This window comes from Xylocopa sonorina, chromosome 11 (assembly GCF_050948175.1).
Source record: "Xylocopa sonorina isolate GNS202 chromosome 11, iyXylSono1_principal, whole genome shotgun sequence".
In the NCBI taxonomy this organism is placed as follows: domain Eukaryota; kingdom Metazoa; phylum Arthropoda; class Insecta; order Hymenoptera; family Apidae; genus Xylocopa; species Xylocopa sonorina.
The window spans coordinates 9,015,827-9,038,640 of record NC_135203.1 but is presented as its reverse complement, the minus strand read 5'-3'; the positions used below and the strand labels follow the sequence as shown (position 1 = coordinate 9,038,640).

General features: G+C 50.4%; 1 protein-coding gene across 4 annotated transcripts; it reads left to right on the top strand.

Annotated features, from left to right (window-relative positions):
- Window positions 1–3,426: 3,426 nt before the first annotated feature.
- Lim1 (LIM homeobox 1) lies at window positions 3,427–22,584 on the top strand. 4 transcript variants are annotated; one of them, XR_013102502.1, is made up of 9 exons: window positions 3,427–3,922; window positions 7,407–7,599; window positions 15,990–16,222; window positions 18,285–18,506; window positions 19,593–19,834; window positions 20,107–20,392; window positions 20,800–20,967; window positions 21,515–22,178; window positions 22,264–22,584. XR_013102502.1 is itself a non-coding variant. In XM_076904431.1 (8 exons), exons 2-8 carry the CDS (start codon window positions 7,427–7,429, stop codon window positions 21,628–21,630), a joined length of 1,419 nt encoding a protein of 472 aa, XP_076760546.1. In that variant the 5' UTR covers window positions 3,427–3,922; window positions 7,407–7,426; the 3' UTR covers window positions 21,631–22,235. The 4 variants fall into 4 exon arrangements, 3 of the variants coding, with proteins under 3 accessions (XP_076760546.1, XP_076760545.1, XP_076760547.1); XM_076904431.1 differs by lacking the exon at window positions 22,264–22,584 and having other exon boundaries at window positions 18,306–18,506; window positions 21,515–22,235; XM_076904430.1 differs by lacking the exon at window positions 22,264–22,584 and having other exon boundaries at window positions 21,515–22,235.
- The last annotated feature ends 230 nt before the right edge of the window (window positions 22,585–22,814 follow it).

Below are 22,814 nucleotides of genomic sequence, written 5' to 3'. Positions count from 1 at the left end.
ACTTTAAAAGAAAAATGTAACTTGTTAAGAAAAAAAAGAATAAAATGTATTATGTTGTTAATCTTTTTCGTGATTACTTTACTGTTTGTGGAGTCTGATCGACGAACGAATTCTCCTGGTAATACACGTGTATAATTTAATACTACCAGACACTATAGGAATAGGATGCGCGAAGTAGAATTGTCCGCCATATAGTCAGACGCAGTGGACATGCCTATTTATTAGGGAGTCTAAAACCTTTGCATCAAACGTAGCAAGTGACATACATAAATATCGTCTTGCACATTTTCTGATAATACGTTATACGTGTATAATAAGAAATAAACAGGAATTAAAGAAAACAGCTTTTTTCAAGCGTAATTAATATCGGAGGATTTATATTGAAGAACAAGTTGTTCCAACTTTTTCACTCAATCGTAATATTTTATCATAAAAGTAAGAGGCAAAGTGCGAGAGCTTTGCAGTGACATTTTATTTTGTTGCAAATAGCCACCATGGTCGGTTAGAAAGGAAAACTGATCGGCCTTCCTCGTTCTGCGCGCCGGACACGAATGAAACATTTCGATCGGACGTCCCGCGATCGCCAGTATTTCGAGCGATCAATTTCGACCTATCAGTTCGCTTCCTTTGATTACTGCCGTTCTCATTTGCTTTGATAAATAAGTTTATGATGAACGCGCGAATGATAAATAAGTTTATCACTCTCATAAAGCTACCCTTCCGTTCGCGGCATTCGAGCACGTTGTAGACAAAATATTTCGAGATTAAACAGAATCTGATTTGCGAGGGGGCATCAATTTCCTCTCAATTAATTCTCATACATTTATCGCGTATTACCGCATTTTATTGCCTCTTAAAAGTTGGCGTAACGCGATTTACTGCCGGTCGAGGCGCGGCTAAAACGCGTACGAAGAATCCGAGGCCCTTCGTGGTCCCCGCCGATTATGAAATTTCATTTGTCTTCCCTCGTCGTAAAGTTTACAACACGATTACGAGAAAATGCTCCGAAAAGGAGGCGTTTTGCTATATCGATGTTAACGGACGATCGCTCGTTGGTAATCGCGGTGATTGTACGAATATTAGCGCGTGCCGCAAATCAGCGAAATCTGACAATAAAGCCTGATAAACGGCGCTAATAACATCTTTCATCGCGATGACCATCATCAAACCGATGATAATAGCTTCGCTTAATGGAACCGCGATGAAGCTGTTTCCTTTAAACGGATCGTTCCTACTTACAATTGTAAAGACCTACAGAAATTCCTGCAAGTATCCTTCGAGAGTCTCTGGTCTCAGTTGAAAAAGCAAGGAAAAAGGAAACGCAACGAAATGGAACTTTTTGCGATCGGCTTAATAATTGCCGTCCGCGAAAGGAAGATGGAATAGGGTGGTAAAGGGCTACGCTTGCTCAGGCGCCGGGTTATGAATTGACACATCTACTGGGACGGTCGGTTTTTCACGGGAGCCTGTAATAATCTCGACGACTTTTCAGTAGTCTATGGTCGACCCTCGTAATAAGCTGAACCAGTCCACGGTGATACGACTTACAGAGGTCACTTGTTTACGGCTAATTATAGCGGCACATATGAGTAACCCGTTAAATTTGTTCCGCGCGACACGCGTCTCTACATAATATGCAACTATCCAACGATTTAAACGTTCAAAGAAGAGATCGTCGCAGGACGAGGCTTTCCCGGATCCTTCCGGTTGGTTTACAAGTGTCGAAAGAGGGAGAGAGACGGAGAGAGAGGCTCACGCGCGAAACGCAGTCGGACCATGCAACAAAAGATGCAGAATCGTATATATGAACAATGCGAACCGTCTGCGAAGGTGAAACGATCCACCAGGAAGAGGATCGCCGTTCCGCGGGTCGTAACCCGCGCGGTGGAAAAAATTCAGCTCCGGCACCGGTTCTGAAAACCGTCCGAACAATAGCGCGAAGAGGTCCTTAATCGATAGAAAGCAATGCGTCGCCTTGGTACACGCCTCCGTCACGAAACGAGCCTCGCGATAAGGTTATGTCTCGCGAGTCGGACAGAGGGCGCGTATACACGTACCACCTATACAGGTGCGGATGGGTGCACGTATACGCGTGCTATCGGCGTGAATAACGGAGCGAACGAGAAAGAGGATCCGAAGGAACGTTCGCGGGAAGGGAAGCGAACGATGAGTAAAAAGAAAAAGTGGGGGAGAGAGAGAGAGGGATGGATGGTTGCGCGGTTGAGCGAGCGTAGGAACCGATGAATGCGGAGGAGCGTGAGAAAGAAGAAAAAGAGAGAAGAGAAAGAGAGGCACGGGGCCGAAGATGGGAGAGAGGATGGCGAAGGGGGCGGGCGGAGGGTGAGGAATATTTCGCGGGCGCGAGAGGTAAGGATTCTCTGAAACCTGTGGCATTTCGCGAGGCGCAGACTTCTCTTCGGTATACGCCGAAGGGGGATCGATAGCGCGTCAGAGACGAGGAGGAATCAGGCGGCAGGGCTATTTCGAGCAACAACACGGGCGGCAGGAGCAGCAGAAGCGGTAGCAACGACAGAAGCGTCCCGTCCGCCGTCAGAGATCCGCAGCCATTCCACGGCCATGTCTGCCGGCGCACGGGGTTGGCTACGCCCGAGCGGGGCAGAGCCGTCCAATCGAGAGGTGGCGCGGAAGGTCCCGCGCCGTGGTCGTGGCCAATGGGCGTAGCCGGTTCCACCGAGGCGCGCGACGTCTCGTCAAGGTAGAGGGGGGCCCCTCGCGGCTGTCACAGGTGCAGCCAGTTGGCTGGCGAACTCGAGGCGAGCGTGCTCGGGATCGGTCGCGTTTCTCGTTTCGTGTGACACGCTCGTCGAAAACGCACCACCCGGTTTTTCGCCCGGTTGCGTTCCCATTTGCTTGCCTCGAGTTCTACCACCGGGTTACCCGTGCGTACGACGCCTCTCCGTCTTCCCGACGCCGTTCGCATCGAGATTCGCGTCAGATCCACCGGGAGACCTTTCGAACAGAAGTGCGAACGGCTCGCGAAAATCGTCGCGCGAACCAACTGGAAGAGGCGCGCGGATAGACTCGGCCACGAGATCACTCGGACACAGCGAAGGTAAACTGGCACACCGGGACTCTTGATATGCGGGGCCGTCGCGCGGACGCGCGCGTCGCGTCTCAGAGATCCGCCGCCGATACCGGTCCCATCAGCGCCGTGATCCATCGCGTAGTGCCCGGATCCGCGGAGGAACGACCTTAACCGCGACGAGGGATCGCGATGTGCCGGCGGTACCGGCTGCTCAGCTGCGATACGCGAGGGATGAAAAACGGTGCTAGAACGGCCACGTGATTCCGCCGGAGAATCCCTGCGAGATCACCCTTCCGCGGTGACCCGGAGAACGAGAGAAGAGGCGTCGCGAACCACCTCGAAGAAGACGAGGAGCTTCCTCTTTCCGCGAGACATCGGTGTTGATAATCGGCAGCAAAGTGATAACGGAAACGTGGTGGACGGTGGACGGAGATAAACGGCGAGCGCGAGGAAATTGGAGCCAGGTAGAGGGGAAGCACAGGGGAGCGAATTGTCAAGATATCGAGTGTGTGCTGGCGAAGAAGAAAAAGAAGAGAAGGAAAAAAAAAAAGAAAAACTGGCAGCCAAGGGGGGAAGTGTGAGAAGTGCGATTTAACGGCCGTTGGGATAACACCGCAGTAAAAGTGGGTGCACTGGGGCCCTCGGGACCGTTCGGCCGATACGGGCCCGTGGAAGGTGGGCCTGGTGGTGGTCCCGGGCCCGGCACGGTAGTGGGGACAGGGGTGGCCGCAGTCGCGGCTGGGGAGGTGGAGGGCTACGGGGGCGCCGGGGGCGGGGGAGGGGGCCCCGGGGGGGTTGGTACCCCCCGGATAAGGGTCGCGACCCTCAGCGGGCCTTGCTGCGCACCCCTGCCCGTCACCCAAGCCTGTAACATAGGTAAGTGAATCGACACTTGGAACTTTACTCGGTACCTGCTTCTCTTATCGCGCGCGTAACACAGTCTTCGCCGCGAGTTGGCTTCGGAGGAAATTTCTGCGAACGATCGCGAGAGAAGATCTGCGATCGATCGAGCAACGTGAATCGGTCAATGAAGCTTTTCAACGGGGATGGATTCGCGTGGACGAGGAAATTATTGGTTATTTCGTTTTCCCTTTTTTTTTTGAGGGGATGGTCCTACCGTGTGTTTCTCTTTGGAGTAATCGGAGTTTCGCGTTCTTCTGTCGGGAAATATTTCGACTGTAAACAGCGAGAGAATCGGTGGGTAACGTTGGTTTAACACCTCCTTAGCGCCGGCGCCAGTTTGGCCCCACGCACGGACCGCGGAAGGTTAAACGGTTTTCCTCTCGAATTCCTCGCGATTCGAGCCAGGGGGAGCGGTTCCTCCCCGACGATACTTTTTTCCTTTTTTTTGTTTTTTTTTTGGTAGACCATAGGAACGTCGTTCGTACGCTTATCGTGATTGATTGTACCGTAATTTGGATGTCATAGGAATGCGCGTTTTTTATCCGCGACGTGATGGATTGTCCCGCGGTTCGGATCTAACGAGGATAAATTTGCCTCGGACAGGGTTGAACGCTCATCAAAATACGCATCATTGTGCGTAACGAACGGCCGATTCGTGGAAACCGTAATCTTCGCCGATGCAAATGTAAGCTGCATTACGCGTGTCGCTGACAGATTTTCCCCTGATATCCTCGTGAAAAATTGGTGGCGTCCGCGAGGAAAACGGATGTTAGTAACTCGAAAATGTTATCGAACGATGCGGAATAACGAAATCGAGCTGAAACGCCACTGTACGTAAGGAAAAAGTAACGATTTCCGTCAGAAATAGCTGGTCCGAGTCGATGCTCCGAACCGATCGATTTTAAGCGACTGATGCGAATATCGAATTCTAGCGACGGAAAGGTACGCCCGTCGTACGTCCGGATATTAATGAGAAAAGGATGAAACAAGTATTTTATTAGGTCTAATACTGACGCAGCGTTATCGAATGAAAATGAAAAATTGCCGATAACCGTCCGATATTACCCGTGAGATACACTTTTTCCTTTCCGTTAATTAGCCCGCCCAGAAAATTCCCCAAGCACCGCGAATTAAATTCTACCTTCTCTCCAGCCATATACCTTTTTACACCCTTCTGCTATTTCATTATGCGGCACATTCTTTGTTCTTATTCTTCTCGAACTTTCCTGTAGATAGCGCGCGAACTTAAACTGCGAAAGGGTTTTAGAGAGCGTATTACCATATTCGAGAGAGGGGTGGCTCCAAGTAAAATATTGACACTGAAGGTATCGGATCACATCCGACTTGGTGGATTTACGTACCGTGGCAATCGTATCGATTACTAATTCACCGTGAACCGTACACGACGTCTTATGTTAATTGTAAGACCGACTAATTGCTTCTTGTCACCGTTTCCGTTATTACGATTCAATCGGTGACTTATGCAATCGATTTTTTATCCATCCGCGTGTTATCCGTTTGAATTTTAATTCGAATACAGAGTTGACAGTGAAATCGACTAAGTTTTTCAAAAATTAAGACGTCAAGCGTGGCCGTAAACTAGAATTCTCGATTCGCTATCAGCGCGATAATGTGATCCGAGGGAAAAATGGCACGAGTCGTAATACGGTTGATAGAAAAGAATCGAATTAATCCAGCCTCGTTTTCGTTGGTTTGTCCAGGCTTTCGTCTCACGTATACGCTTAATCCTAATCTGGTTTGGACGATTCAAGGGAATCTTTCCTCGCCTTCTTCGCTTCTTTCTCGCGCGCCATGGCCGTGAAATCCCATCTCACGATATCTGATTTAGCGAACGGTAGGCTAACTTCATCGAGGGATATATTTCTCAATGCTCTCCCCACGCGACGAACTCTTTTCAATTCTTTTTCGAACGTAAATTTACACGTTCGTCCGAGTTCGCAGTTCCTCGGAAACACGCGTCCTTACGCGATGGCGGCTTCGGTTCGAACACGCACGGTGTATTTGGGTGTATTTGGCGAAACCAGAAAACGTTCCGCGAGAACCCAATTTCGGCCAAGGAATTACTCGTATGTCGGTCTCGCGTTGAACGATTTAAATCTCGAGATAACCGCGGGGTGGTCGGGTCAGGCTCGAGTCGCTTTCCTCCTTTTTCTTCTCGCCCTGCCGCAAAACGGAGGGAGATGAGATGCGCAAGGTCAGACCTTAAGGGGTGGGAGAAGGGTTGCTAGGTTGACAACCCTGCCAGCAGGGAGGAACTCCGCCCATTGGCGCAAACCGCGAAAAAAAGAGAGGAGTGAACCCTAGAGGGTTCAGCAATGGCGAAAAAAGAAGTCAAAGGTCGACGGAGCGGGGGAGGACGCTACGTGCTCCGTTAGAAACCGGCGAAGACGGAGACGGACTTAACGGAATGGCAAAGAAAACGTAACAGGGAGCAATTCCGTACGTGAATGTTAATTAACCACGGATTTTAATTGCCGAGATGCACACGCTTCCTGGCTATTGACAGACAATTCCGATATTTGTTGTAGAGATACAAATTTCGAAAGGAATTTATATTTTCCTATCGATGCTGGTCACGCAGGAGTATCGTTCATTTCTGCACGTTCGAAAGGAGAGGTTCGCTTGTTCCCCGAGCAGATGTAGCTGCGCCTGCGTTGACGCTAACAACGTGGTCGTCGCATTGTGCTGCACTTTTACGTTCACGCCTCGGCTGCGATCCGTATAGTTTGGTAGGCTGCACGGTAATCAAAGCGTTGGAATTACAAGAAGCGTCTGTACAATGCACGGTTCGTTATGCACGTGCGTATCCACGGCAAGTGGCCGCCGATTTTCTCCGTTAATCAGGAATGAATTCCGAATCGACCCCGCGCCTGTTCCGGTTAGGTCCTTAGCGATCTTCGACCGTTCGATTAATTAAAATACTCCTGTTAACCCGCGAATTGTCCAGCGTGGAAAACTTCCCCGACAATTTTCAGTCGAAACGAATATTCGGCGCTCGAAATATATCATTTTTATTTTCTGTATTTTATTTCAAAGCGTTGGGCAAAATAAAAGTGGGGCAATCCGAAACACACACGCTCGATCGAAACGCTTGCGCCGATGGAAGCGGGGTGTCGCAGAAATTTCCTCGTTTTCTACGTTTCGCTTTTCGCACGATGACGCGCGCGTTCGAACGTGCGCGAAAATTAAAACGCCTCGTCAGGTCGTCGCGCCCCGCGCGCCGTTCCATGCAACTTTCCTCGACGTTCGACGTTTTTCACCTGCACCGATATTTTTGCAACGCGGCCTGTTCCGTTCGACGGTATAAATTCGCGATAGAACGAACCGAACCGGGGATCGACGGGATAATAACGCGAGCGAATTATTAAAATCGTGCGCGTTCAAAAACGATCGTTCTCCTCTCTTTTATTCACCGATGCTCTCTTTCTTTTCGAAGCAGGGAGACGTGGTCTGGCGATGCTCCTGTCATGTGCAGGATGCGAGAAACCGATTATGGATCAGTACCTGCTGAATGTTTTGGACCGAGCATGGCACGTCGAGTGCGTACGCTGCTTCGATTGCAGAACCACGTTGCAGGACAAGTGTTTCTCCAGGGAGGCGAAGCTTTTCTGCAGGGAGGACTTCTTCAGGTACTTATTTACCCGATGTTTCTGCGTTTATGGCGCGTACCGCGAATCGACCGAATAGAAAGATCGTGGCGTTCAAATCGGTGGACCCGATCGAATTTCAGGAGCGAACGCTTTTCAATGTTGCCCGTTCGATACCCTCGTTGAGCGATCCTTTGAATAGTTGATTCTCTAATTATTTCGATCGGGATAATTCCGGTTCGCGTGCAGCCCGTTATATTTGGAGCGTCGTTTATTAGGTGGGAGTGCTTTGACCCACCAATGGGGAACGAGAGTCTGAGACTCCGAGGGAAATGAAAATACCGATCGGTACACTGAAAAGTCTCGACGAAACGATATGACCCAGTAGACGCACGATTAGTTAGCGATTCGTTAAGCTAAGCTGTCCTTCCGGCTGTCTATGCAATTGGCGCTTCGACTAGCTCCATCGATGGGACGATCGATCGTTGCCAGAGGAGTCAGAGGCCGCAATCTTTTGAACCTTTTGCTTTCTTCGGGCAGAAGCGTGTACCAGCCGCGCGACAAACTGTTTCCCGTTTGCATAATTAGATAAACGGTCGTGTCACAACTGGTACCGGCCCGTCGACACCGTCAGCGAAATCGAAAGATTTACGAGCGATGCATTAGCAGACAATCGTCGCGACATTTGTCGCCCCGATTTTTTCCCACCTTCCCCCGGGTTTTTACGATTAGACACGTGGCGGTGGTTGCGCGCGAGCGATAGAAAAAGCATCTCGCGACGAATGGAAAGGAGGCCTTGACATTTTGCCGGGCAACACCGGCGTCATTTTCGCTCGACCAAGCTTTCGAGCAAAAATCTCGCTCGATCGAGTACCGTTCCGCGAACGAAACACGCTGGCGCTATCGCGATTCGTTACGCGGTCCATCGATATATCGCGCAGCCTTGTCCAGCGGTCGATTCATTCGCCGCGATTTGACAGACCTCGTGGCTCCGGTTTCTTGCCACATTCCAAGCTGCGAACGCGCAAATAATAAAACCAGTGCCCGCCGATCGGCTCTCGTGGGCTGTAGTTATCGTTTTGCGACGTGAATAATGCGAGAAACGGAACCGTAATTAATGGTACGAGTGGGATTAAAAATGGCTGTCAGTGCGCGGACGCAAGACGAGCGATTGCGAACGCGTGTCTCTAGTGTAAAACGGAACTAACTCGGAAACGTGTGACCGTTATGTGCTCCGTTCTTATGAGTCACATAGTTCAGATAAAAAGGAAGATTAAACATCTATCGTGTGGGGGGGAATAAATGGTTGATACGTCGAAAAATCGAACGGATACCAACGTCGAGTTGTCGCGGACAAATGATAGAAAAAAGGGACCGCGTGACTGGTGTTCCAAGGTGCGCGATTAGCTCGCGAAGGGAGTGTGCCTGGATGGTTGCCGCGGAAACTTTCCGTTCTCACTTTCATGAGAAGTTGCTCGCGTTGATACAATAACCCAAATCGCCCGGGACTGTCAGGGACACATTGACGTTCGCGCAAGAAACCGATCTGGAAGCGTGAAGACCGTCGTCAAGTTCAGCCAACGGACCGTTGCCCAGCGGATTTTTGTCCCTCGAATCGTGGACCGGCGAGAAGAAGTCGCGCGAAAAACCGGCGGCGAGTCACTTAAATTAATTACGAACACCGATTAAAGAAGCTGGAACGTGCACATCTAGATATCCACCGGGCAAGTGTCGACCGTCCTTTTTGCCCGTAGTTTTCGTCCGTCGCGGGATTCTGATTTGTAAGGAGCCTGTCACGAACGTAACGAACCAAAGAGGAAGCAACGGGTTGCAGTTTGAATGATAGCTATTTAATCGTGGATTCGATTCGCGATAGACAGAAACGGTCTCCGGTTTGATTCTAGTAATGTCCTTCCGAGGAATCTTTATTTAATTCGCGCAGTCCATTATAATGGATGATGGGTGTTGGGAGGATTAGAAATAAAGATAATATTAATAATGAAAATTAAATTAGCGGTAATGATAGCGAAAATGCATGCACTCGCCGGATGATAAATGATAACTAATAATACTAAATATTATGTAATGACGATGTGTGATATTAATACCAAGGAAAATCAAAGTAGTAATGGGAATACTGACAGCTGAAGAGATACGACGGTGGGGAATAAAAAAGCCTGAAGAGAAGACGATCCGAATGAAGCGCGAACTGAATCAACGAATAAGTCAAATGAAACAGAAAAATTAATTAAATGCTAGAGCGGAAAATGATCCAGGTGCTTATAAAAAAAAAAGAAAAGAAAAGAAAGAAAGAACTGCGGACTGATGAAGATAAAAGATGTTGCAATAGTTCAAGATAGATACGATCGCGTCGCGTTAATTAGGAATGAATTTTCGCGTAGGACGACTTCGTTCGTGACAATCGTTAACAAGTGCAACCGTTCTTGTTTACGCGTAATAAATGCGTCTACCTTCCCGGTCGTCGAGCGAAGACGTATCTCTTTCGTGACTTCTGGAAGCGATGAACGATCCCCTTTGTAACCGAGGACCCAGTATACACGCGGAAAGTGGGGAGACCGTTTAAAGGGGGGCCCTTTGATACTTATACGAACGAGTGTATAACGAACGTGTTGTATACTTTACGAGCCACTTTGCATTTCATCCCGATGAAAAATTCATTAGACGTAAGACGAACGGCAAGAGGTGGCTACGCTCGAACGGCGTAGAAAAGCTTTTCGGGTCGAAAATAACTCTCGCCGCGGCGTCCCGTTAATTAGCGTTATCCTCTTTGCTACCGTTACACGTAGACCGCTGAGTCGATCGGTAATCACGTGGTTCGCAACTTACGCTTTCGATGGAAGCAAGCGCGATTCGAAATCGGGAAAGATCTCTGAAACGGACGTGTCCAGTAGACAGGGGGAGAATCCATTGATGTCTCGAATTCGAGTCGACGGAATGCGAGACGAGAAAGAAACAGAACGAAACGGGAGGCAGCGAAACCGGTGGTAAAAAGGAACAGGCGAGACCAAAATGGAAGACACGAGCCATGGAGGCCCGATCGATTCCCACGACGCGACGAATCTATCGATGTCGTTTCTCAAATCGAACCGCCGGTGCGCACCCCCCCCTTCTACTTTCAGCGAATCGCTGTTGGGAATACTGTAACACCTCCGGGAGGTCCGAGGTATCCGGTCCGAAGGAACGGTATACGCGCGGTTATGGTAACCGGCTCTACGAGTCGCAGCAAGGTCCTTAAAGGTCGATAATGGCCCGTGGGGGCCCCGAAAGGGTCCAGGATCAAAAGGACCGATGTCCCCGTTTCAGCGCCGCCTCGACTGCCGTAAGCTTGCGGTCGATGGCCTATCGATGTGTGTGTCTGCGCGTCTCTGTGTATATGCCTGAGTACCCGCGGAGAAATTATTACCTTAAAATATGGTCCACGCCGTCGTCGGAATACGCCCGATGAAAACATTAACTGGAGGCTAGGGGGATGTGACTGGTGTCACCGGAGAACTAACGCTAGCGCCCTGCTAATAGTCCAGAGAGTGTCATCGGGGTTCGTGGACCAAGTTCGGACGATTTCTGGTCTCCTCCCTTAATCTCTTGGTAGACTCTGCGACACACATAACGCACGTGTACGCACGCTCGAATAGAAAACTCCAAGTCTGGCGCGGAGAACGATTAAAATATTAATAGAATGTTAAAGAAGAGTCATATTATTTGATGAATTACGCGAGAATTGTTGGCTACTCGTGCGATAACCTACAGGAGTATCAATAGCTGGCAAGAGTTTTTCTTTTACAACGAAATAAATCACTCGGCGTGTCGCAACCGCGTATCTACGCGTACGGCTGGAATAATAGACGAAGAATGTTAATGACACGGTTACTCTTCGCACGGCGACGATCTGTTCGATCGAATCAATCCCGAGTGTCGGCAGAAAGAAATTCAATCTTCTTCTTTCTACAATTAACCTACACCAAGCGCTACACCAAGGACATCTGACGATCGATCTTTTCGTCGAAACTATTCATTAATTAGGGATCGTGGCTACGCGTTGGCCTTTCCCTCGGATCCTGCGAGCAGCAAAGTTCCGAGCTGTAACGGAGAAGAACGGACTCCAGAAACGAGACGAGCCGCAGCCGGACTAGGAGGATCGAAGCGGTAACGATCGTAGGCGATCATAGATCGACGCGGCTTTCCTCGGCCCGGCTCGAAAGGGCGCCGACGAGTGGTCTCCATTGTCCTTGCTTTCCACCCGCGGTGCTGGCCTCCTCGGGAGTAGACCCGTCGAAACTCGAACGTGGAAACATTATAAATGCGGCGTGACGCCCGCTACGAACCGTAGGAGAAGTTTGTTGGGCGTGACGGGGCCGGCGCGGTCGAGAACAGAAAGAGAAACAGGGGGGGGGGGGGGCGCGGTGGTGAGAAGGGGGAGGAGAGTGCCAGGGGATACGAGAGAGAGTGAGAGAGAGAGAGAGAGGGAGAGAAACACCGAGTTGTTTCCCTTCCAGGAAGGTTCGGCAATAGTACATATCGCGATGCGTACTCGTACACGGGGGAGCGTTTTTGCCAACCACCGTGGTGGTTGGCTCTTGCGTCACATTCTCGAGACAGACTGCCGTCGGTTCTGGCCACACGACGTTCGATATGTATACATAAATTTTTTTCTTCACTTCCCGCGGTTTTTTCTTCTTTTAGCCTTAAATCAATTAGCCGGTCCACGTCGCAGAAAGTCTAACTGCGATTACCTAACCGCGCGAAAGCTCTCCCTCGCCGCTGGTCCGTTTAACGATCGTTTGTCATCTCGTTACGCGCGGTATTTAACCGCGGTTCGTGGCACGGAGAAAGTGGCACGGTGCAAGACCGATACCCACCGCGAAAGTTCGATGAGGAACGAGGACGAAGACGGAAGGGAACGGTCGAAATTCGTAGCTCCCGGGGCCGCGCCGGCTGGACTTAATGCAAACAGCGTTTCACGGTGTGTCGCGCGGCTCCAGCGCCGGGGCATTAGCATAACTGTTATGAATCGTTTCTCAGGCATGCCTTCACCCTCTACGGACGGTAATCGACGATATTTCACGAATTAATCGGCGCCAGCTTGGAACTCGTCCCGATAAACGGACCACGGGATATTCGCGTTACGATCCTTCCGCGGGAGATCCAACTCGATAAAGAGAAAACCGCGACGAGTCGTCCGGCCGCCGGTGAAATTAGCGGTGACAGGGTGCATACGCGTACGGTCCTCTCGGGTTGGCTCTTCGTCTTCGAAAATTGGCCGAAAAAATCACCGAATAGAGAAGGAGTGTCCGTTTGATGATCGCGGCTGTTAATTAGACGGGAACCCCGCGCGACTAATTTCGCGCGGCTCTGTTTATTTCTTTTCCGCGGCGTAACCGCGTCACGTTGCCGCGTGCGCGCCGATCCGCGGGGACCTAATTGAGAATAAAGAGAAAGAGTTATTGATAGAGTCGATCGACGGCGTTCAACGACTGTTTACGGACAAACAGTGAATCAGCCGGTGATTAAAGTTTCTCTAATAGATGAAGCTGCGAAGGTTCATTATTCGATCGTTCGGTCGGGGAAACTTTTATGACGGGGGAACACAATCGACGTTTCCCGTTGCTATTAATTAACAGACGCGCGTTCAGCTGAACCTGCCCCATCTAAAATGGTGGCCGCGGCGGATAGACGTAGTGGAATACCACCGCTCGTCGCGGTCGTTCCACGGGACCCCGTAGGAACCAGCACGCACCACATACATAAACTCCGGGCTCCGTGGCAAATCGTGGCCCGGACCCACCCCCTTTTTTTTCTTATCCAAACCCGGCTGTCCTATATTTCTTGCTGCACGCCAGAATTCCTGGCTCTTTACGCTCTCCTCTTTAAGGGAGCCCGGAGAGAGGACCGCCACCACCTTCTTCTTCGTCCGCCGTACCCCTCCTCCATCCCTCGGTTGGGACGCCCTCGTCGAGAGTTGCTTTCTCACACACGAAAGCACCACGTAAGCCTTTCTATTAATGATTTTTATGGCCTGCCTCTGTTTCTTTTTCTTCCATGAGGAAGAAAGGTACCCTCGCTGGGAGGGGGTGCGGGAGGGGGGCGTTGGTTCGAGCCCCTCGCGGCTGTTCGAAAACGAGAAAATCATCGACGAAGAGGCGCGCGTCCACGGGCAGCAAGGGGTACGAGCGTGGAAAGAGAAGGGAGGATGAGGAGGATGGGGACAACGACTAGAAGCCGAGCGATTCGGTGACGTATGCATTCGGGAAAGCTGACACGGGATCGGCTAATTGCTATAATTAATTAAATAATTCCTGTAATTAGACTAGAGGGATTGTGTACGCGAGGCGAAACGAGAGGGTTTGGAGGAAGACAGAAACGGGCGGACGGGGTGGGAGAGGATGGATGGGACGAGAGAAAGAGAAAGAGAAAGAGAGAGGAAAGGAGGCTCTCTGGCAGCGTAATGACCGTTGGTCAAGAAATATCTCTGGCTTCTGCTTCCGTGAGAAGATTGTTAGGAACTGCGCGTAGGACTGCTAATTTGGACAGGTTGATGAATAGTTTGAAAAAGTGTGCCGGTTGATTATAGGATGTTCCGCGTAAGTACGTTGTATAATAGTTATAGATGACCGTGTCGATCGATAAAAGGGAATCCTTGTAATTTGTACTGCTCTTTCTTCGAGACGGTTTTTTTCCCCGTCCCTTTTTTGCATTCTAAGCAAACAGAACACCGTGGCGGTAGCTGGTTCTCAACGAAACCATACGGCATGCCGTTGCGCTTGTTGCCGGTTAATCGATGCCGAAGGTTGCGCGTCCAACGGAAACTGTTATTGATCGAAGCGAAGGTTTTCGCATCTTTTCCAACGGCGGTGTTCCCGGCCGCTGTTCCATCGGCCGTGTGACATAAGAATCGACGAGCGCGAATATTAACGAGAGAAATGTGGGTCGCGGGTCACGTTGAACGCGGTGTTTCCGGTCCGGAAACGCGATAGCAATAAAATAATAGCAGCCGCGGGGGGTCGCGAATCGGGTCAGCCGATATTGTACGCGCACGTGGGACGACGACGACGACGGGCGACGGGCGACGGGCGACGGGAAAATTCTGCCTCCTGGGAGAGACAGCCGCAGAGGGATTTGAACGCGCGCGTTTCGCGTCCGCGTTCGATCGGAAGTGCACCGGGCCCGCGTAGACCGTGCACACGACCCGTAGTAGGCATCGATTGAGATATATTTACTTTCGAAAGGCGGCAGCGGCCCTAAGGGACCGCGGTAATTGCTATAATTAATCGCGTGATTCCTGTAATTAAAGCGATTCGGAATTACTAGCTGGGAAGTATGCGGCTCCGCTGCTTCCGTAATAACACAGCCGCGGGAGGATCGGACGGACGAATCGTTTCGGTCAGATTTATTAACTCGCACGCGTGAACTGTGTTGCAGCCGCGTTGCAAGGATAACGTCGGCATCGACTTTGTGTTTGTACAGCGCAAAGAGGACCGCGGTAACGCTCATTTTTCCACCAATAAATCGTCGATCGGCGTTTCGCTCCGTTTCTTCTTTCAATGAACTCTCCACTTTCCCTACGTTCGCTCTCTCGATCGGCAGAGAAAAGTGAATCGAGCAGTTTACCGCAAAGAAACGTCTCGCCCGCGAGACGTCGAGGAAAAAGGAGGAACGGCTAATGCGAAATTAACAAGTAGGACGCGGCGGGGTTAAAGGTGAGAAGAAAGAAAATCGAACAGCCGCGCTTGCCGGTAACCGGCGACGCGCTTTTACGGCACCGAAGGGTTTCAACTTTTTATGCCCTATCGGGACGTTAAAGTCTCATCTCTTTAAAACCGCCGTATTTCTTTTATCGACGTTTGCGAGTCGCGCGGCTTAATGACAGGACTTGTAAGTTCCCAAGCCCAATAAACGTCGCCGTCGTACCATCGCTGACTTTCCTTTTCGTTCGTCTGTCCGTGCGGTGTCGACGAGCGTTCGTTCTGCCCGCGTGTTCGCCGTTTCGAGATTCCCGACGAAACAGAAAAAGAACGAGTGGAAAAAGAAAACCGAAGAAAGAACCGTGTGTCGAACCGTACGTAATCGGTGTGATGACCGAGCACGCGTGAGTCGACGGGGACTGAATTTTACATATCACGATTTACGCGGTTTACCGTGCAAATCATTACGTAATATCTGTCCGAACGTCGAGCAAACGAAAAAAAGAAAAGGAACAAAAAGATAGACAAGAAGACGAAGAGAAGAGCCAGAGAATCGCGAAACTAACCGAACGATTTATTCGCGAGACGCGTTCCAACGATCGAGGAGACGCGTAAGCTCGTTGTCCAAGCTTTCGAGCATGGACCGTGCCCCGCGAGGAAGTCCGAATACTACCCCCGTACGTTCGTTCTTTTCTCGTTATTCACATGGTTTGTCGCGGCGCTCTGTTCCAGGCGATACGGCACGAAGTGCAGCGGTTGCCTTCAAGGGATAAGCCCCCAGGACCTCGTGAGGAAGGCGAGGGACAAGGTTTTCCACTTGAATTGCTTCACCTGCCTGGTGTGTCGGAAGCAGATGAGCACCGGAGAGGAGCTCTACGTTCTGGACGACAACAAGTTCGTCTGCAAGCAGGACTACCTGTCGGGCAAGCCGCTGCCGGACACGCATCACGTGCACGGTCATCATGGTGAGTTACAAGTGTCATTGTCCTTCGTTATCCACCGCGGAGAGGAACACCACCGTCGCTGAGTGCAGAGACGGTACCCGGGCCGTGTCAGCCTTGTCTCGTTCTTTTCTTTCCTTTTTTTTGCCCAAAATCGGATTCGCGGTACCGTACTCGCGGTACGTTCTCCAGCGGCACGTTTATTCTACGCGCCAGGATACGTATATCGCGCGACTCGAAACGATCCCGATCTCACTCGTGGAACGGAGCCGATGTGCAGGCACGCGCTCGATGCATGGACTGAACCGCTGTTGCAGCCTCTCGAGCAAGCTGCTCGTAATTGGTATCGTTTTAATCGACGGGAAGATGCTCTTACGCTCAGGGACAACCGCTTCTTCTCGAATAAATTACGGTTCGATCTACGCGTCGAGGCTCGAGAGACGACGACCGTACGATTCCCAAGCTCGTGGCTCGCGTAAAGAAAAATATCGATCGAGATTCTTCGGTGCGATTTTTTTTTCTCATTCTTTCGAAGGCAAAAAAGGGGGGCCAGCGGCTAGACGGCTACAGGAGTCGGGGTGGGATCACAGTTGAACGCGTCCAACGCCCCGAGATTTCACGGAGTCAGGCTCGTTCTAAAAAAGAGGGGCCGGGGGTGGGTTTTTCACGGGGGCTTTACCCCGGGACGGGAATGGCAAGCTGTGAAAACAGCGTTGCATGTAGCCGAGCGTCAGCCACCGGCCGAAAGAGGAACGGAGAAAAGGTGCAAACGGGGGGGAAAAAAGGGGCGAACGCGCGAGAGCGAGGGAGAAAAGAACATCGGCTCGGTTTCACGAGGCCCTCTCGCCGGTGTGTAAGCCGTGAAACGAAAACCGAAAGGTCGTTAGGCAGGGGCAAACCTTTTGTCGCTTCGATGCCGACGTCGAAACCGCAAAACGTCCGACAACCCGTTTCTTTTTCGTTTTCTTACGAGACACGGGCACGGTGCCTTCCTCCTCTTCTTCTTCTTCTTCTTCTTCTTCTTCTTCTTCTTCGTCATCTCCACCGAGACGCGAGTATCCGCGAGGCGTCAGACCGTTCTAATCGTTCCGCTGACGTCTCGATGCCCGCGGTCACCGTTGGCTAGTTTATAGGAATGCGAACGTTGCGATTCGAGGGGAATTTTTATTCCGATCGAGGATACTCCGGTGACGATTTTTGCGCTGGAACGTCGGCCGTAGGTATACGCGGCGAAAGAGGGGGGGGGGGGGGGGACACGATTACCTGTTTCGATGATCAAACATCGTGACGTCTGGATGTTCCACGCGTTTCCGACATTAATCTCTATCACCGCGCGGCCATTTGTCAGTTGTCGAATTCGCGGTGATCGTCTGCGGCGCACGTGAAAAGCGCAGCAATTACGCGGCGAGCGTCGATTAATCAGCAACGTTTATCGATAACTTTTAGCGTCTTTTGTCGCTGAATACGCGAAATTACGATGGGGGAAACGCGCGGTGCCGTTGGGAAATTGCGAAATTCCGAAAAATCGTAATGAACGACGCCGCGGCGTTACACGCGCCGTGTACGTCCAGGAGCGAATAACCGTAATCACGTTTAATTGCTAATTTCGTATGGAACATCGACAAATTTACTCGTCCTGCTGATAAATTATGTTCTATTTACTATAACGAATATTCGCTGCTTTGTACGTCTAAACTTGACGTTGATCGACGCAATTATTCTGCAATGGAATTTTATTACTGTGCAATAGCGCGCGACAGCCATCACCGGTGTGTCTTGCTACGATACTAATTATCACTGGCCGTTCCAAGGGATCCTAGCCGACTAGTTTCAGAGCGAACTGTTCGTTACGCGAAACTAAACCATATCGGGTGGATATCTCTCTCTTCTCTTTCGATCGACCGAATGTTTTCTTCTGAAATCTAGTGGTTCCTTCCCGATTGGAAGCACAAGTGTACTCGAGAGCCTCGCGTAGTTAATAACGAACGAAAATCATTGAACAGAAAAGTGACCGGTGCTCTTTTCGAAGTCAATGGTTCGACGAGTGATGTGATTAATACGTACGATTCGGATCCTTCACGAGCAGAATCGTCCAACCTGTCGACAGGAGGAGACTCGTTGATGGGTTCAGGATCGGAAGACGAGGACGAGGACGGTAGTGCTCACCATCATCACAGTGGTGTCGGTGGCCCTCACTTAGGGGCCCATAATCTGGGTCCAGGTGGTCCTGGTGATCAAACGGTTGGTCACACTGGCGATCTACCTCTTGGAAGCGATCCTTGTAAACAGGAAGACTCGGAGGATCAAGGTAAGCCATCACTTCCAGTTCTAACCGTTGTTCCTGCAAACCAAACGGAATCGTTAGAAACGCTGTCGCTCGGATGCGGAGTGCGTAAAACCCGATGTCAATAAAACTGGCACGGGATCGCTTCGCACCCCTGTCGTATCTATCGCCTCGATTATTGCCAGCACCGTGACAAACTCGATTTCGTAAAGGACGATTGACCGAGGCCGACTAACGACTTAATCGTGGCCAATCTTGCCCTTCCGCGGAGCCTTTCGAACGAGGGAGGGAACTCGGTGGCTTGATCTGGAGTGTCGGTACGAATTACCAAGCGCGCCAGGTCTTCCCGGTCTATTATTCACCTCTGCTCTTTTATCGCGAACGCAACAATGACCCCTCGCTTTTACCTCTCTCGAAGCGCGCTATACACCGGGTACAGAAGCGTCTATGCCGCGCGGAGAGAGGGAAAAAGAGAGGGGTGGTCTTCGCGAAGGGTGGCCCCTGTAGTGCGGTGTGACACTGTCCAAACATTTTCTTTGTCCCGTGGTTAAGACCTCCCCGGATATATATAGATTATCGTGAAGAGTTGGGCTCGAAAACTACGCGTGTGCATGAGGCGCGTCCGTGTACTCCTCGTACGTTGCATATTGTACGCGCGCGCACGCACACACGTACGCGTCTATAGAGTGTAGCTTTCAAGCGCGTAGAGCGGGCCACGATAATCCGATGGGGGTTTCGCATCGCTTCCGGGGGATTGGCTCCGATTGTTGTTACCTCGATCCGACCGATCAAGATTCCGAGATATGTATATTACGTACGCGTGTCTGTCTGCGTGTACGGGTTGTTAAGAGAGCAACGCGAGCAAAAATGTTGCTCGTTGTTTAATTCCCTCGGTCACGGACGAGAACCCTTTCCGCGAGTTTCACCGAAGGGTGGACACCGAAAAAAAGATCGAACTCCCTCTAATCGGCTTCGTCGCGTCGCGACGAAACCGACGAAACGGTGAAATTACCTCGAACAGTCAACAACCACTTGTTTCGCGAGAGCCAAGTGTTTGCGTAGCTGCGGTTGATCGATTATTAAACGGGGGTTTGTTTGCGTTGGTCGAAGGTTCCCTAGATGGAGATCCCGAAACGAGGGATAGCCAGACGGAGAACAAAAGTCCGGATGGCGGCGCGGGCGGTGGTAGCGGCGACGGCGGTGCCGGGTCTAAGAGGCGAGGTCCAAGAACGACCATAAAGGCGAAACAGTTGGAGATTCTCAAGTCGGCCTTCTCGTCCACTCCGAAACCAACCAGGCATATCAGGGAACAGTTGGCGAAAGAGACCGGGCTGCCCATGAGAGTGATACAGGTTTACAAAACTTTATCTTATCGCGTGATCGATGGTACAGAGTAACACGGTCGAACGTTTTTTGGAGCAAAAATTTGGATGTAGTAGTAGATTCTGTCCAAACTCATCCGTCCGATACTCTGTCCGATGGCTCAAGCAGCTGCACGCTTACGTGCATGCTAGAAACACGATCTTACTTTCTCCGGGAAGAGAAGGAAACGATTTAAAGAGCAATTCCGATCGAGGGCCAGTAAAATTGAATAAAAAACAGTGGGTCGTGTGGTTGTGCGCAGGTCTGGTTTCAAAATAAGAGGAGCAAGGAGCGTAGGTTAAAGCAACTGACGTCGATGGGCAGGAGCCCGTTCTTCGGCGGCTCGAGAAAAATGAGGGGCTTCCCACTGAACCTAAATCCCGGTGCTCTGGGCGGCGAGGACGGACCGCCGCCCGGTTTTTCATATTTCGGCGCGGAGAAGTTCGAATTCGGTTACGGCGGGCCCGTGGCATTTCACCATGAATTCTTTGGTGCTCATCCGCCTCCTCATCCGCATGGACCGCCCTTCAGTGGACCAGGTAATCACGGTGAGTGTTGGAATTCGATTTATCATGGAAACTCTTTCGATTCCGTTCGGCCGGTCGATTGGAAAGATCGGGGAGGAACACGTTGGCCAGCTGGGTACGACGTTTACGCGGAACGGAGGTAAACGCGCGATCGATGAACGGCGACGTAGCGTGGTTCCGAGTCAATTGGTAATAATCGGGACTCGAACGGTTATCCGGGATAGGGAACGCTTAGATATTCCGCGTCCGCGTCCGCGTCCGCGTCCGCGTCCCCGGAATCGAAAGCAGTGCCTCGTCTCGAATTCTATCGCGATTACAATAAACATCGTAGCTGGTGGGTAGGTCGCGATAATTATGACAGCCGGGTTCGGAGATAGCAGGCCGGATACGATCCTCTCTGAATAGTACACGTAATCTGTTTCTGACAGGTTTGGACCCGGCGAGTTTAGCGGGTATGGCGGCCGCAGTGGCGGTGACAGGGGAATATCCACCACCGGGTGCGGGAGGCGGCCCCCCGGAATTTCTCACGGGCCCTCCCGGACAGGGGCCCCCTGCACCTCCTGGCGGTAGCCCTGGAGAGTTCCTAGCACCTTCAGGTATGACCAGATCTTATTGAAAGGTCACACTCACGTGCCAGTAGAACAATCTTACGTTTTGGAATTGATCTTTTCTTTCCATCGATGTACAAACGTATATAGTCACTAGCGTTTAAATTACGACATAGCGTGATACGTAGGCTGCGGATGTTTATCGCGCGCGTTCGCGCCGCTGCGACTCCAAGCATCGTACAGATTGTAGATTATTTTCGATATTTTTGGTTTACGGTTACGTTCGTTGGAAACGCGTAAACATTCGCAGGCTAGTTTCAAATAAGACTCGATAGCAGCAGCATGGGTGTTAGAAACTTCCATAGCACGGAGTAATGATATCGGTGGTGGAATATCGAGCCGCTACCTACCATATAAATTTCTCAACGTCGAGCGATCGTGCAATCGGGACCTTTCTAACACCGCATAGCGATCTCGACGGAGAGAAGCGGTTGGTTTCATTTCGTTTTTCTTTCCCTTTCCGTCGGGTCCCACGTTTCTTGGGATATATCGAAGCACCGAAAGGAACCGATTCGATGGGTTTGATATTTCTCAGGTGGAGCACAGGGTAATCCCAGTGCCGGTGGGAATGGTGGCGGTCCAGGTGGCGGCGGAGGCGGGGGTGGGTTCCTGGAGCCGCACCAGATGCAGAGCGAAGGGCTGGCCTGGTAGTACGAGTTTTAATTACCGTTCTTTTCGTCCTGTTTTGTTGCTTTCCATCGGCCGAGCGAAAATCGATCGAGTTTCGAAGAAAAATCGACCGGTCGCTGGCACCCGATGGAGAGGCGGTACGATTTTGTTCCGGTTCGAGAGACTTTTGTCCGCGAGTAGAGAATGTGGCGAGAAGTCGATTTCGTCGCACCAGGTCGACTTTGCATCTTGTAAGTTACGTTTCTGTAAGATACGCATATATGATAAGACGATCGATCCTTTAGCTTCGTTTATTTCACGGTTATCATTGTCATTATTAACATTATTATCTTTATTATTATATTATTGTAATAGTCGTTGGCTCGCACCGACGTTACTATTTTATTATTATTATTTTTATTATTATTATTATTATTATTATGAATGATTAAATATTATTATTAATATTATTGTGTATAAAATTTCGAATGTCCTATCGTGTAATATTATACCCTCCCTGTTGATTACTTTTCGACGTTACTTTTAAGAAACATCCTGTAGATATCTGCTGTTCTACACTCGAGACACACGTACGAACTCAAATTCGATCGAAAGAACGAGACGACCTAACGATCTGTGTATGTAAGACACACGCACACACACACACACACACAGGACACACACAACAGGTACACCCCGTACAAACGACACACAGTACACTTGCGCGTAATTCTACACTTAAAACCGCTGTACTAATTATCATTAAACTATAAATATAAATAGGAATGTGTAACCTGTAACTGTTAAGGCGGCGATCGATGTAAATAAATCTGTCTTTTTTGCGAGAACCGCGCGAAAACATTTACGTTGGCTGAGTTCTATCACCGAACCACCGTCTGTAATTGTAACTTGCATTGCAACGTGACGCGAGGGAATGAGGCACGCCGCCACGATGCATAATGATTATAAATATTATTATAATAAACCACCTCGTATTTCCGTATGCGTATAGTTGTGTGCATTTCTTACCCCGCATTCGCCCCCATTCTGTTATTTTCTTCACGCTTAGCTTAAAAACCGTGTTAAAAAAAATCGATCGTCGGAACGCTACTGGATACCATCGAAAATTACTCAAAACGGTAAGTAGCGAATCTACATAAATCTTTCCAACGCGACCGCCAATCCCCATCTAGAAATCTCGGTTTCTTTCATCCCCAACGGGACGA